Here is a 13,276-nt window from a genome sequence, read left to right as displayed (position 1 = left end):
ATGTAAACCCTTTTCCCTCAGCGAGGCTACTCCGCAGTACGCATGCGTGAACATCCCCCCCCCCCCCCCCCCCTCAGCAGGTAAACTCCACCATGGCGGCGGCGCGAGGCCATGTGCAGGACCCCAACGACAGGAGACTCAGACCTATATACGGTGAGGACTCAATGGAGATTTTTACATGAATTTAAGAAACATCCTCGTGCTCTCTATACCGGTGCACGTGCGTTAAAGTGGAAGCTTGTTGGGAGTCGGAGAGGAGCACCGATGAGGCCCTACCAAACCACGGTCTCTGCTGCCTGCAGCGCCCAATGACAGAGCACCTTATCCGGTCTATAAGCCGGACTAGGACATGGGTGTCTGGATCAAAATTTAAAAACAAATTTATTGTTAAAGCAATGAATGAATCGGAAATGGCTGTCCTCCTGTTTGGCATCATTCTCAAAGTCGAACTCCTTTTTTTATTTTTTTGCTAACTGTCGCTATTTGACAGCTAGCTAGCATGCTAATCTGTCAGCTAGCTAGCATGCTAATCTGTTAGCTAGCCAGGCAGCCTACAGCATAGACTGGCTACAACTGTAGGGTATGTTTTAAAACTAGGAAGGTTGTTTATTAATGTGGTTTGTGTGCCTCTTGTTGACGAGTATTTCCGTTGTGGTTATAGCTGTCCGCGTCCAGTCTGAATCTGGAGCCGCTCTGTAGCTAGCTAAGTGTTAGCTCCCGGCTAGCATCTGGTTCATAATAGTGGAAGGACAATGCTTCAAGCTAACTCCAGCTAGCTAGCATGGAGCTGTCACAGCTCACGGACCTCTACTAAAGAGGGGCTGATGCATAATAACTCTCATTGACTGTGTGTGTTTTTATAAGTGGAAGAAGTATTCAGATCAGGTACTAATATCACACCACAAATACTTCACTACAAGTAAAAGTCCTGCCTTCAAAACCACAAGTAGCTATCAGCTAAATATATGAAAAGTAAAAGTACTTGTTGATCAACAATGTTCCCTGTCAGTATTTTACTATTGTATGTGATGATTCTGGATTATTATTATTCCTGCTGCATTAATGTGTATGTTGCATGTTAACTCCTTTATATCCTGTTGTCTAGTTTAATCTAGATCAATGCATCATATTCTATAAGATCATCATAAATTTGTAGCGTCTGTCCTGTGTGAACCACGTATATCTAAAAAGAACAAACAGCCTGTTTTCAGCTTTGTGATGATGCTTTTTAAAGAGTTTATTTAGCTGAAGAAGTAAACATTCAACATCAACACATAAAGGACCACTTCATCCTTCAGTTTATCACAACCATTCATCATCAACACATAAAGGAACACTTCACCCTTCAGTTCATCACAAACATTCATCAACACATAAAGGAACACTTCATCCTTCAGTTTATCACAAACATTCAACATCAACACAAAGGAACACTTCATCCTTCAGTTTATCACAAACATTCAACATCAACACATAAAGGAACACTTCATCCTTCAGTTTATCACAAACATTCATCATCAACACATAAAGGAACACTTCGTCCTTCAGTTTATCACAAACATTCATCATCAACACATAAAGAAACACTTCATCCTTCAGTTTATCACAAACATTCAACATCAACACATAAAGGAACACTTCATCCTTCAGTTTATCACAAACATTCATCATCAACACATAAAGAAACACTTCATCCTTCAGTTTATCACAAACATCATCAACACATAAAGAAACACTTCATCCTTCAGTTTACCACAAACATTCAACATCAACACATAAAGTAACACTTCATCCTTCAGTTAATCACAAACATTCATCATCAACACATAAAGAAACACTTCATCCTTCAGTTTGTCACAAACATTCATCAGCAACACATAAAGGAAACACTTCATCCTTCAGTTTATCACAAACATTCAACATCAACACATAAAGGAACTCTTCATCCTTCAGTTTATCACAAACATTCAACATCAACACATAAAGAAACACTTCATCCTTCAGTTCATCACAAACATTCAACATCTACACATAAAGAAACACTTCATCCTTCAGTTTATCACAAACATTCAACATCTACACATAAAGAAACACTTCATCCTTCAGTTTATCACAAACATTCAACATCAACACATAAAGGAACACTTCATCCTTCAGTTTATCACAAACATTCATCATCAACACATAAAGGAACACTTCATCCTTCAGTTTATCACAAACATTCAACATCAACTCATCTGGAGATGCGTGGTTTTCACTTGAAACTCTTCAGCTGCAGTGACTTTAAAATATAGTTTGTAGCTCATTAATACGTGAGCTAGTCTCTCTTGTCTTTCTCATCCATTGCTGGAGCTTCAGGGCTGCGTAGTTTAACTCATCAACGCCGGTTCTGAGCGATGCGTCCGTGTTCCTCACATTTCCGTCGGCCTTCGTTAACTCCTGGTTCTCCTGTGGTGCCGGTTTGAACAGAGAGAATAGACATGACATAACCACAGCCTGCTGCCTGCTGCACTTAATTTAGGCACCCAGCTGTCCTGAGGAGGCTGAACTGAGGTGTCCGTTTGTGTCCGTCTGCATGCTTTAACATTTACCAACTATTCAGAAAGAGTTATGGTGACAGTTAACAGCTGCTCATCAAGCAGCTGTATTGCAGTACATAGTGCATGATTTGCTCAGGAAGCATTCTCTGTGATTGTAAATTCCTCCCCCATCTATTTATTTATTTTATTATTTTTGTCTCTACCGAGGATGTATGTGTTTATGCTGGGACATGATTCTAAGAAAAATCTTTATTGTTTAATTTATTCGACCATATAAGTACGTATATCTACATTGTAATACACGCAGTATTATTGTATGTACTAATGTACTAACTTGTATGTAGGATGAATTCAAGTCTGAACATTCACCATCATTCATGTGATCGTGCCGTCCTCTTCTGTTTCAGATTATCTTGATAATGGCAACAATAAAATGGCGATACAGCAGGCCGACAAGCTGCTGAAGAAACACAAGGACCTGCACTGTGCCAAGGTGGGTGACTCAGGAAGTGTTGAGTTGTGTTTGTTTTCTGCTGATGGCAGACGTCTGGATGGATCCAAGAAAACACAGATTCCCTTTTGGAACCTGTGCACATAAAACAGTTACAGTTTAAAGATCATTTTAGGAATGAAGAGATGAAGCTTCTTCTGTTTTGTCTTCCTATGACGCCCCGAGTACGATGGTTTCCACTGACTGTATGACTCTTTAGAACATGAAAACCATCTAAGGGTGACTGTTGGTCAGAATATATACTCTGTAATAATGTGGGTTCATGCATATGGAACTGGTGAGTTAGCAAACTCCAGTTATTTTAAATTTGGGACCAAACCCTGAACTCAGATAAACCTGCACAAGAGCACGAAGTTTGTCTAAATGTCCCCAAATATAGACTTTCTCCTAAAATACATCACGTCCATCACACAGTTACAACCAGTTACCTTCAGTCAAAGTGTTGCTCTGGGTTCAGCAACACACACACAAAGTGATCGACACTTCTATATTGTGCTGTTGTTTCCTGATCAGGTCCTGAAGGCGATCGGCCTTCAGAGGACGGGGAAGCAGGATGAAGCCTTCACTTTGGCCCAGGAAGTGGCCACTCTAGAGCCCACCGACGACAACTCGCTACAGGCTCTGACTATTCTGTACAGGGAGATGCACCGCCGTGAGTACACGCGCACACACACACACACACACACACACACACACAGGTACTAATGGTCTGGTGGCCGCATGCTGAATATGGTGCCGCTTGTTCACAGCGGAGTTGGTCACCAAGCTGTACGAGGCGGCGGTGAAGAAGGTTCCTCTGAGCGAGGAGTACCACTCTCACCTCTTCATGGCGTACGCTCGCGTCGGCGAGTACAAGAAGATGCAGCAGGTGAGGAACGCTCACGTCCGCGCTCTGCAGATGTAACCTGCAGGCACACGTGACTAACAGCTGTGGCTTTTGTGCTCTGTTGGTAATTTCTTTTTAAAATGGACATGTAATCAGAATAATGAAGAGGATGTTGATGGCTGCATCTTGGCACTTTACAGGCGGGAATGGCCTTGTATAAAATCGTCCCCAAGAATCCATATTACTTCTGGTCTGTCATGAGTCTGGTGATGCAGGTATGGGCGCACTGGTTTACGTCCACGTTCCCTGAATATTGTCATTATTCTGGAAAACAAAACGCCTTGTGTTTGCTGTGCAGGCCATCTCAGCACAAGATGAAAAACTGGCCCAGACCATGTTCCTGCCTCTGGCTGAGCGCATGGTGGAGAAAATGGTGAAGGAGGAGAAGATTGAGGCAGAAGCAGAGGTGAGTAACGGGACCTGAAGGATTTTTATTTGAGTTTGAAAGAAAAGTTCACCCAAAAGCTGTTTCACCCTCTAAACCCCGAGACGTTTCGGAGTGTTTAGTTGCTAATTTTACAGGAAACTTCTTATATTTGGGCTAATTCAAATAATTGTTCCAGAGTTGTTGATGCTGTTTCCAGATGTTTCTGTCTTCTTTGTATGTGCCTGTAGGTGCAGCTGTATTATATGATCCTGGAGCGCTTGGGAAAGTGTGTGGAGGCTCTCGATGTGATCAGAGGTCCACTCGGGGGTATGTGTTTCTGTGTTTCTGTGTTTCTGTGTTTCTGTGTTTCTGTGTTTCTGTGGTTCTGTGTTTCTGTGGTTCTGTGGTTCTGTGTTTCTGTGGTTCTGTGGTTCTGTACTTTAAAGATCATCATCTATGAAGATCTAAGTTACTACAAGGAACTTTGAACTGGTTGTGAAACAGTCTCAAGTTAATCCTGATGCCTCTTCATGACCTACATACACGAAAGAGACCAGAAGCGACACATTGGATACTTCTATTTAGTTATTTTTAATGCTAGTCAGCGGGTACGATTCCCCGCGTCAAACGATATCCGGCTCACCGGCGTGTTGCTGGACCCGCTGGAGGGAAGGGAGGCACGGGAGAACCAGAACCAGCACTGAGAGGGGCAGACTGACCTGCTGCAGTAAGATGAGAGGTTTTCTAAACTAGGGAGTCTGGTGCTCAGAGACACTACCACTTCAGTCCACAGGGGGCGACAAAACCAACGTAAAGTGAAAGTTGCTCGTAGTAACTTTAATCAGCATCTATTTAAATGTGCTGGTGTTAGCCAGCCGGCAGGTTTTCAGCCGCTGTTCTTTTGGTGAGACGTCTTAACATCAAAGAAGTGAAATTAGAAGAAGAGCATTAGAAAGATAGGACGCAGAGCAGCAGAAGTGAAACACTGATGCACTCTGACAATGACATCCACTGTTCAGGGTTTGTTGTGAAGCAGACGGAAGAGATGATGAACTCTGTTAATAACCACATTTTGCAGAAAGTCATATAAATACAATATCAACCAACAATCTGATAAAAGATCTACATTTATCTGCATCCTCCCTCAGAGAAGCTGACCAGCGAGCTGCAGAGCAGAGAGTCGAAGTGCATGAAGCTCTACCGGAGACTACAACGCTGGCCGGAGTGCAACTCGCTGGCCCACAAGCTGCTGCTCAAGAAGTGAGGACAGAGCTTCATTTAACAATGAGTCTCTGTGAGAGAAGACGTACAGATGAGACAAACCTGTGTTTCTCTTTCCAGTCCTGACGACTGGCAGTTCTACCCCTCCTACTTTGACTCGCTCTTCCACCTCATCGATCAGTCGTGGAGTCCTCCTGAAGAAGGAGAACAGTGAGTACAAACGTGTTTTAATCTTCTGTAGTTCTGGTCAGAAGACCTCTGACCAACGCGTGCACTGAGCAGGAGAATGAAGCGGTTTAACCGTCCAGATTATAACTCCCTCAGGTATTAAAGCCTGGTGACGGTAGAAGACAAACAGCTCTTATTCATGAATACAAACCTTTTCATTCTCTGAATTCACCATAAATGTGAAGCTGTGTGCTGACAAGAACCTGTCGATACAACACTAGAGGTTAGGGTGATATATATGACGATACTATTAGCAAGGCGATATATTTTGAGTATTAAGAAAGTTCATTTTTCGTCCAATCAGAACAGTCGGATCTGCGTTCACGTTCATCACACGGCAATCATTTCAAATCTTTGTACCGCTGCTGTGCTGCTGTTTACCTTTAAACTTGAGAGGACTTTTACCGTGTGTGCGTGTGCGTGTGTGTGTGTGTGCGTGTGCGTGTGCGTGTGTGTGTGTGTAGCTGCTCGGAGGGTTCGGTTCACCACACGGTGGCCGAGGTGGTGAGCTTCGTGGAGGAGAGGGTTTCGGGGGAGGACGGCAGAGACTCGCGCTCGCTCAGAGGACCGTATCTAGCTCGGCTCGAGTTAATGCACAGACTGAGAGAACGGGGCTGTCCTGAAGAGGAACTGTTAGGTAACAACCACACGGACTAACAAACCGTTGCTTTTTGCCCCTTTCTTGAGTCCCCCCCCTATATTTACCTGGTGCTTTAGCCTTTTTGTATGTGGCTTCAAACAGGTGAGCCTTTAGAGCTAATGGTGCAGTTCTTTGGGAAGTTTGGAGACAAACCCTGCTGCATCACCGACCTAAAACTACACCTCCACCTGCTCGCTCCCGAGCAGCCCGTGCAGGTGAGTCTCCGCAGCATTGCTGGAATGTGAAGCGGCGGGTCGGGCTGTGAGGTTGACGTCCTCCCGTCTTTGTTTCCATGTGTTCAGTTCATCAACCGGGTGAGTGAAGCGGTGCCTCTGGGGGAGCAGGGAGAGGACGGCTTCGCTTTCCCAGAGGACACCAAAGCGCTGCAGAGGCATCTGTGCATGAGTCAGCTGAGTCGAGCCCTCGGGCTGCATCACGCTCTGGAGCCCGACGGGAAGCTGCGGCTCATCGCCGAGCTCAAAGCTCACTATCGTCACGGACTCAAGTTTGGTAAGAGCGTCTCCTTTTTGTTCCCTCTTAAACCTGTCTGGGGATGATCGGATCGTTCACGGAGCAAAGAAGGCGTGAAATCACGACGACAAAGTGTAAATGTCGCCGCTGTTCATCGCTGCATTGCTTCCGCTCCTTTGTTTCACCGTCACGCCGGTGAATCAGTGACGGTGTTTTTCTGTCTTTATTCGTCGTCGTTTGCACTTCACACTAACAACAGGAAGCGCCGCAGTCGTTGTGTTGCTCTTCAGGATTCACTGGATGTTAGACAGGAAGTACCCAGAGGCACCGAGGAGGAGAACATGCTGGCAATTTGCTGAGTTCATTTCCTGCTTTAACGTGTTTCTCTTTTTCTTGTCTCGCTGTTTTTTAAGACGCTTGGTCGTCTCCTTTACACTCTTAAAGGTCCACCAGAGGGGCGTTCGCTGACCTGTTTTATATCAGACAACTGAACGTTGACGTCTCTTCAGCTCACGTTGAACACAAACCTGATTTCAGACTTGCAGACGAGGGAACAGGAAGTGTAAAATGCTGAGTCATTCGGTTCTTCAGGACTCATTCTTGCAGCGCTCTATAAAACATAGAATACGTTCCCCTCCTTGTTCTTGTATCGACACTACAGGCAATCATTGTTCACTAATTAATGCAGCACACAAGTTGCTGCAGCTTCAGAGCCTGTGTGTGAATGTAATATAAAAACACAAGGTGCTTGAGCTGATCCTCCCAGCAACCAAATAAGCCAAATGTTTCTTCGTGTTGCACGAGCTTGTGTCTGTAGCGACTCATTTGCATATGGAAAGTATCGTACACAGCATCAGCACTTTATTTCGATTTTGAACCTCATTCAAAACAGTCTTAAGCGTCTCACGGGGCGGCTGTGTGTTGGTTTCAAACTTTGCGCCGGGTGTTTCGGCGGTGGTACTTCCGGTAACGTTACCTTTTCATGAATGTACAGTCACTTTCACATCTTCTGACAGGCAACGTTCATGGAACAGTTTGATGTTGAGGGATAATTAAACACGGACGCTCAACGTTTGGTCTGAAACCAGTTTTTATTTGTGACGCTGCTGCCGTGGCTTTCGCTGACTCGTGATATCTGTGTTGAACAGGGACGAACGCTCTGAAGACGGAGCTGCAGTTCTCTGACATGTACTGTCTCATGGCAGCGCACGTTTACATCGACCTGTGGAAGGAGACGGGTGAGTGTCTCCTCTTCTTCCTGGTGCTTTCCTCCTCCGGCCTCTCTAAACGTCTTCTTGTTGTTGCTGCTGCAGAGGATGAGGACATGGTGTGGCAGTGTCTGGGCGTCCTCCAGGAGGGTCTGTCTCTCAGTCCCTCCAACGCCCAGTTCAAGCTGCTGCTGCTGCTGGTCTACTGTCACCTGGGAGCCTTTGAGCCCGTGGTGGACCTCTACTCCAGTCTGGATGCCAAGCATGTGCAGCACGACACCATCGGGTCAGTGCAAACACACGCCGGCGTTTATCAAGCGTCTCAGAATACCACCGGTCTAGTGAGGCTTCCCACGCTGACTCCCATTCGTATTTGTAGACGTGTGTGAATGCATATAATGTAGGATCTCCTCGTGATGTTTCCCCATAAACGTGTCTGCAGCTCTGAACCCCAAAACCCAGCGGCAGGATCGAAAAGCATGTTTTCTTTACACAATCTCCAAAAGGACCCCGTTTATCACAGCCAGAAGCTGTAAACGCCAACATTATCGTCAGAGGTTCATCTTTCCGACGGTCTTCGAACACATCGTGTGTGACCAACGCTTCCGTCAGAAAAAGCAGCTGAAACTGAGCTGAAAGTTGTGCTATTTCATCACATTTTATTCTAGATTATAAATCTCTCCTCTAATAACTTTAACCAGATTGTGTAGAAACATGACATTGTGAGCTCCTCAGTGAAACGATGAAGTCACGATCCTTCTGAGACGTTTGATGAAGATGAGCACAGACGAGTGTTTACTGTTAACATCAACAGAGTTCTGAAAATGTTTTCTTTCTGAATCGTAGCTTCCTGTTGACGCGTTACGCTGAGTCACTGGGTCAGTTCGCTGCAGCCTCCCAGTCCTGTAACTTCTCCCTCAGGTTCTTCCACTCCAACCAGAAGGATGTGAGTCTTCCTCGTCTTCATTCTACTCAACGGTGAACTTTTTACACTAAACCTTAATGTGTCTCATCGTCCCTCCTTCCCGCCCACCAGACCTCAGAGTACATCATCCAGGCGTACAAGTACGGCGCGTTTGAGAAAATCCCAGAGTTCATAGCTCTCAGGAACAGGTTGAACCAATCGCTGCACTTTGCCCAAGTGCGCACCGAGCGCATGCTGCTGGACCTGTTCCTGGAGGCCGACATGTGAGGACGTACTCAACATTCAGCACTCGGTTGACGCGTCTTCTGCCTCCTTCATTCACACGTTGTCTTTCTTTTGCCTCCTCAGTGTGTTGAGTCTGGAGGAGAGTGTGAAGGCCATGTCTCTGTCTCCGGAGGAGGACGACATCCCGTGGGACACCATGAGGGACAACAGAGACCTCACCGTGTTCACCAGCTGGAACCCGAAGGAGAGGTTCGTCCTGGTGTCATGAGGCTTCTCCAGAAAGGAGACTTGGTGCCGGGCGGTAATTCAATATTATTTCATTTGAATCCGGTTTTCCTCCCTGAACGAACCCGTGTCCTCCCCACAGGGAGCTGACTGAGGAGCAGCGGCGGCGCTCTCTGGAGGAGGAGTCCGTCTGGCTGAGGTTACGCTCCCTAACGCTTCGCCTCCTCGCCTCCTTGTCCTCGCCGGGTCACACGCCGACGCAGCAGAACTCGGGGACGGCCAACGAGAACGGAGTCGGAGACGAGCCGTCGATCCTCGGCAGCCTACTCGCTCAGCTCCACCGCACTCTGCAGACGGCCGCTCAGATAGCAGAGAGACGCACGCAGGTACGTTGAACCAGCAGGACGTGTGTTCACACTGAGCCGAGTCACTGAAACACACACCAATGCTCAATGACATCAAGAGGAGACAGAAAGGAGTTGGGATTTGTCCAATTTTCAGAATGAGGACAGAAATCTTTGCCAGATCTTATAAACCGTATTTGTGAAGGATGAAGCAGACCAGCTGCTCACTGACTGGAGTGTTTGTGTTGCGCTGCAGTATCCCTTCCTGGGCCCCCCCTCCACCCGCCTGCTCTCCGCTCTGTCCAGCGGCAGCTGTCAGTGCCAGGCTGCTGCCCTGCAGCTGTCCGTCCACCTCCAGGAGCTGGAGACCGCCGGACTCGGTGAGGAGACGTCGGTGACGTGAAGCACGTGGACGCTCGCCTCGTGCTCCTCCGCTCACCGCTGCGTTCTTTCTCTTCCTCTCTTAGACGAGTCGTCGGAGCTTCAGACGCAGATCTGCAACGCTTTCAAATCGTTGGTAGTTCAGCTTCAAGGTGAGACGTCTCTGCACACACACTGCAGAGGTTTACTCTGCGTCTGTTACGCTTCATGCTTCGTCTCTTTCTCTGCACAGAAATACTGAATAAAGGAAAAGGAGATCTATTGGAAATGAAAGACAGCAAATTAAAAAGCTGGCCCTCCTTATTAGAAAACCTAATCTTCTTTGTTGAGGTGAGAAGTGACTTTCCGACCGACTGTAGACTGTAGCTGTGATGTGTTGGAGTAACACGACGTTATTGTGCACAGACGGTGTGCATCGTCTTGTGGATGGCTAGTCACTGTGCCAAGATCCTCCGACCGCTGAAGACGAGTCTACAGAAGAAGAAGAAGAAGAAAAAGGATACAAACACAGCTCTGGTACGCGCATGCTTCTGTTAATACCACAGTGTTCTAGAGTTCACTGGGCTGATGGTTCGTGTCTCCTGCAGCCGGCGGTGGTGTGCGGCTTCCAGGAGCTGACGAGGAGCTTGCAGGACCTGCTTACGCAGGCGTTGGAGTATATAAAGGGGCAAGAGATCGGCATCACGGCCCTGAAGCTGGCCGGGTTAAGCTTGGAAGGACAAACACAGGTGAGTGTGCCGACCAGACGGCAACCTCTTGATAAGTGAAGCCTCTGAAAGCTGCATTCTCTCTAGTGGCCACCAGGGGGCGACTCCTCTGGTTGTATAGAAGTCTATAGAAAATGACTCTACTTCTCTCTTGATTTATTCCCTCAGTAAACATTGTAAACATGAGTTTATGTCTCAATCTCTAGTTTCAAGTCTTCTTCAATACAGCATGATGTTCATTTAGTACATTATGGTCCATTTAGAGTCACACAGACCATAAAGCAGGGGATGCTTTAGGGCGGGGCTTACTGTGATTGACAGGTCTCTACCAGAGACGTATACGGTGTCTCTACGTCACTCCTCAGTCCTAATACGGTCACTTCCTGTTCACTGGTTTTTTATTTGTTCCAAAAAGTCATGACATTTTTTATCTGAATGTTTTCTCTTTTATTTCGTTTTATTCTCGTTTCAAATGTTTCTCGTAGATTTCATTGAATAGTTCGGTTTATGTATTCGAGCCAAAACAATTATTTTACATCATTTTAGTCAATCTTATGTCTCATAAGATTTAATCTGACGGAAAACAGTTAAATGATGAAATGAAATGCAGCTTTGTAGGTACGGACATTTAACTCAAAATAAATATGTAAAACAATAACTGAACTATTCGTTTGCTCTTCAAAGATTAACTTCCTCATATTTCATTTGTCTTTTGAAGCACGATGTGTTTACTAGCTGCAGTTCTTTGAACAACCTTGTGTTGCGTTGTACAATTACAATAAATTAAATTAGTCACTTTATAATTGAATGTATGCTGCAGACGGACGATGAATTTTGTGAAGAAATGATCACGGATGACTATTTAATCTTCATAATAAATCTAGCAGAAAGTAGCGTCCGTGGTGAGCAGTGATTGAGGAACACGTGTGTTTGAGTTCATGACATGTGGTTCTCTTAAACATGGCTTTGATGGGAGGAACATGTTGTATTTCATGTTTTCTTCTCCGTGTTTCAGGACGAGGAGTCGTTTACGAAGGCTGCTATGGACAAAGTGCAGAGCAGTTACCTGCGCTCACTACAGGAGGCGGGAGATCTGCTGAAGAAGAGAGCAGAAACTATAAAGAGCCTCAAGATCTGAACACCATCCCACCGCCCAAATCACCATGACTCTACCCCCCCCCCCCCCCCCCCCAGCCCACTACGAGTCCTACAACCCAAAAACACAGTCTTCACTCAACCTCCTTCCTGTCCTGCATATTTCTCAACTCAGCGTTTGTGAGCTCTCAATCTGGATTTTTATTTTGGTCGTCTTCCACCTCAACACACACCTCAACACACACACGCACACCTCAACACACACACATCAGGAACGTCTGCAGCTCTTCTAGCACACAAGCTTGCAAGTAAACTCGTGAATTTCTACAGCGGTTCTCGTGAAAATGAGGAATAAAGACGTGCTCTTTTTTAAATACAGAAACAGAGCAAAATGAGGAAATATGAATAAGCAGTTTTAGAAGTAATCTAATAAATTATTGTACATAGTAAAGAGCAACTACCACAACTTAAATAAGAATATAAGACACAATAAACCAATGTTCTGTTGGTTTGTCCGCTAAGGTTTTCCTTTTTATTCCTTTGTTTAGTTTTTCTCTTGTGAGAACAATCAAAGTAACACGCACCTACACACACACACACACACACACACACTGGGACTGTTAACACTATGGAGGAAAGTTATCTCAATGCGCTGCTTTTCCAGATGTTTCTGTCCGTCGAGAGCAGCAGGCACAACTCATGGACGCCTGCAGACTGAAGTTTCCCGTTCAACAATTCTTTTGTTTTCGTTGCTTTGTGTATCTCGTGTGTCTCTTTTAAAGTGGAACCACGTCTGTAGTTGCAGTATTATAAAGAGCAGTAGTGGGAGGAGTTAAAGGAGGTTTTTAAAGCCGTTCTTGTTTCTTTTCTTTCTTTTTATACCAGTAGACGTGCTGGTAAACACGTCGGCCGTGGAGTCAGGTCATTTAAGCACAACACACAAAGTTATGATTATTTAAGAGAACGTGTGATTATCTCGAGATTAATCTTCACCCTGTTTGTTCCTGAACTCGAGTCCCCGATCTGTTACTGCAGTCATTGAAAGACTGGAGCAGAATGCATCTTCATGCAAAGATAAATGATGACATGTTACAAATACACGTGCAGACATTAATATAATCAGCTAGAATGCATGTGTTGGCACAGTCTGTGTTCTAGTTCGGTCCAGACAACGTAGGAGAAGATTTTGGACTTTTGACACAAACTACGGAAGCCCTGAGAGACAAGTGGGGAAGAGAAATGCTGGTGGTTCGTTGTCTGATGAACCACCAGATGACTTAAAGTGACAATCCTTCATATTTC

The 13,276-nt window shown here is 45.5% G+C and overlaps 1 protein-coding gene across 2 annotated transcripts; it reads left to right on the top strand.

The window, feature by feature from the left end:
* The first annotated feature begins 80 nt into the window (after nucleotides 1-80).
* On the top strand, nucleotides 81-12,827 carry naa25 (N-alpha-acetyltransferase 25, NatB auxiliary subunit). 2 transcript variants are annotated; one of them, XM_079289549.1, is made up of 24 exons: nucleotides 81-153; nucleotides 2,948-3,033; nucleotides 3,565-3,703; nucleotides 3,801-3,919; nucleotides 4,078-4,152; nucleotides 4,236-4,343; nucleotides 4,553-4,631; nucleotides 5,453-5,564; nucleotides 5,646-5,735; nucleotides 6,218-6,390; nucleotides 6,496-6,608; nucleotides 6,696-6,903; nucleotides 8,013-8,102; nucleotides 8,178-8,358; nucleotides 8,919-9,018; nucleotides 9,109-9,260; nucleotides 9,346-9,471; nucleotides 9,590-9,833; nucleotides 10,048-10,171; nucleotides 10,259-10,324; nucleotides 10,405-10,502; nucleotides 10,578-10,688; nucleotides 10,760-10,900; nucleotides 11,895-12,827. In XM_079289549.1, exons 1-24 carry the CDS (start codon nucleotides 93-95, stop codon nucleotides 12,015-12,017), a joined length of 2,919 nt encoding a protein of 972 aa, XP_079145675.1. In that variant the 5' UTR covers nucleotides 81-92; the 3' UTR covers nucleotides 12,018-12,827. The 2 variants fall into 2 exon arrangements, with proteins under 2 accessions (XP_079145675.1, XP_079145676.1); XM_079289550.1 differs by lacking the exons at nucleotides 81-153; nucleotides 2,948-3,033; nucleotides 3,565-3,703 and having other exon boundaries at nucleotides 3,817-3,919; nucleotides 4,034-4,152.
* Nucleotides 12,828-13,276: the final 449 nt, after the last annotated feature.

Source organism: Melanostigma gelatinosum (assembly GCF_949748355.1).
Source record: "Melanostigma gelatinosum genome assembly, chromosome: 18".
Taxonomy (NCBI): domain Eukaryota; kingdom Metazoa; phylum Chordata; class Actinopteri; order Perciformes; family Zoarcidae; genus Melanostigma; species Melanostigma gelatinosum.
Note: the sequence above shows the minus strand (reverse complement) of the source record. Positions and strands in the feature narration are given on the sequence as shown.

Bases quoted from the DNA above. Each gene is read 5' to 3' on its own strand.
- naa25 (XM_079289549.1), top strand. From the start codon at position 93: ATGGCGGCGGCGCGAGGCCATGTGCAGGACCCCAACGACAGGAGACTC. The intron at 3,920-4,077 runs GTGAGGAACGCT...GGCACTTTACAG, and splicing joins AGTACAAGAAGATGCAGCAG to GCGGGAATGGCCTTGTATAA. The intron at 6,391-6,495 runs GTAACAACCACA...GGCTTCAAACAG, and splicing joins TCCTGAAGAGGAACTGTTAG to GTGAGCCTTTAGAGCTAATG.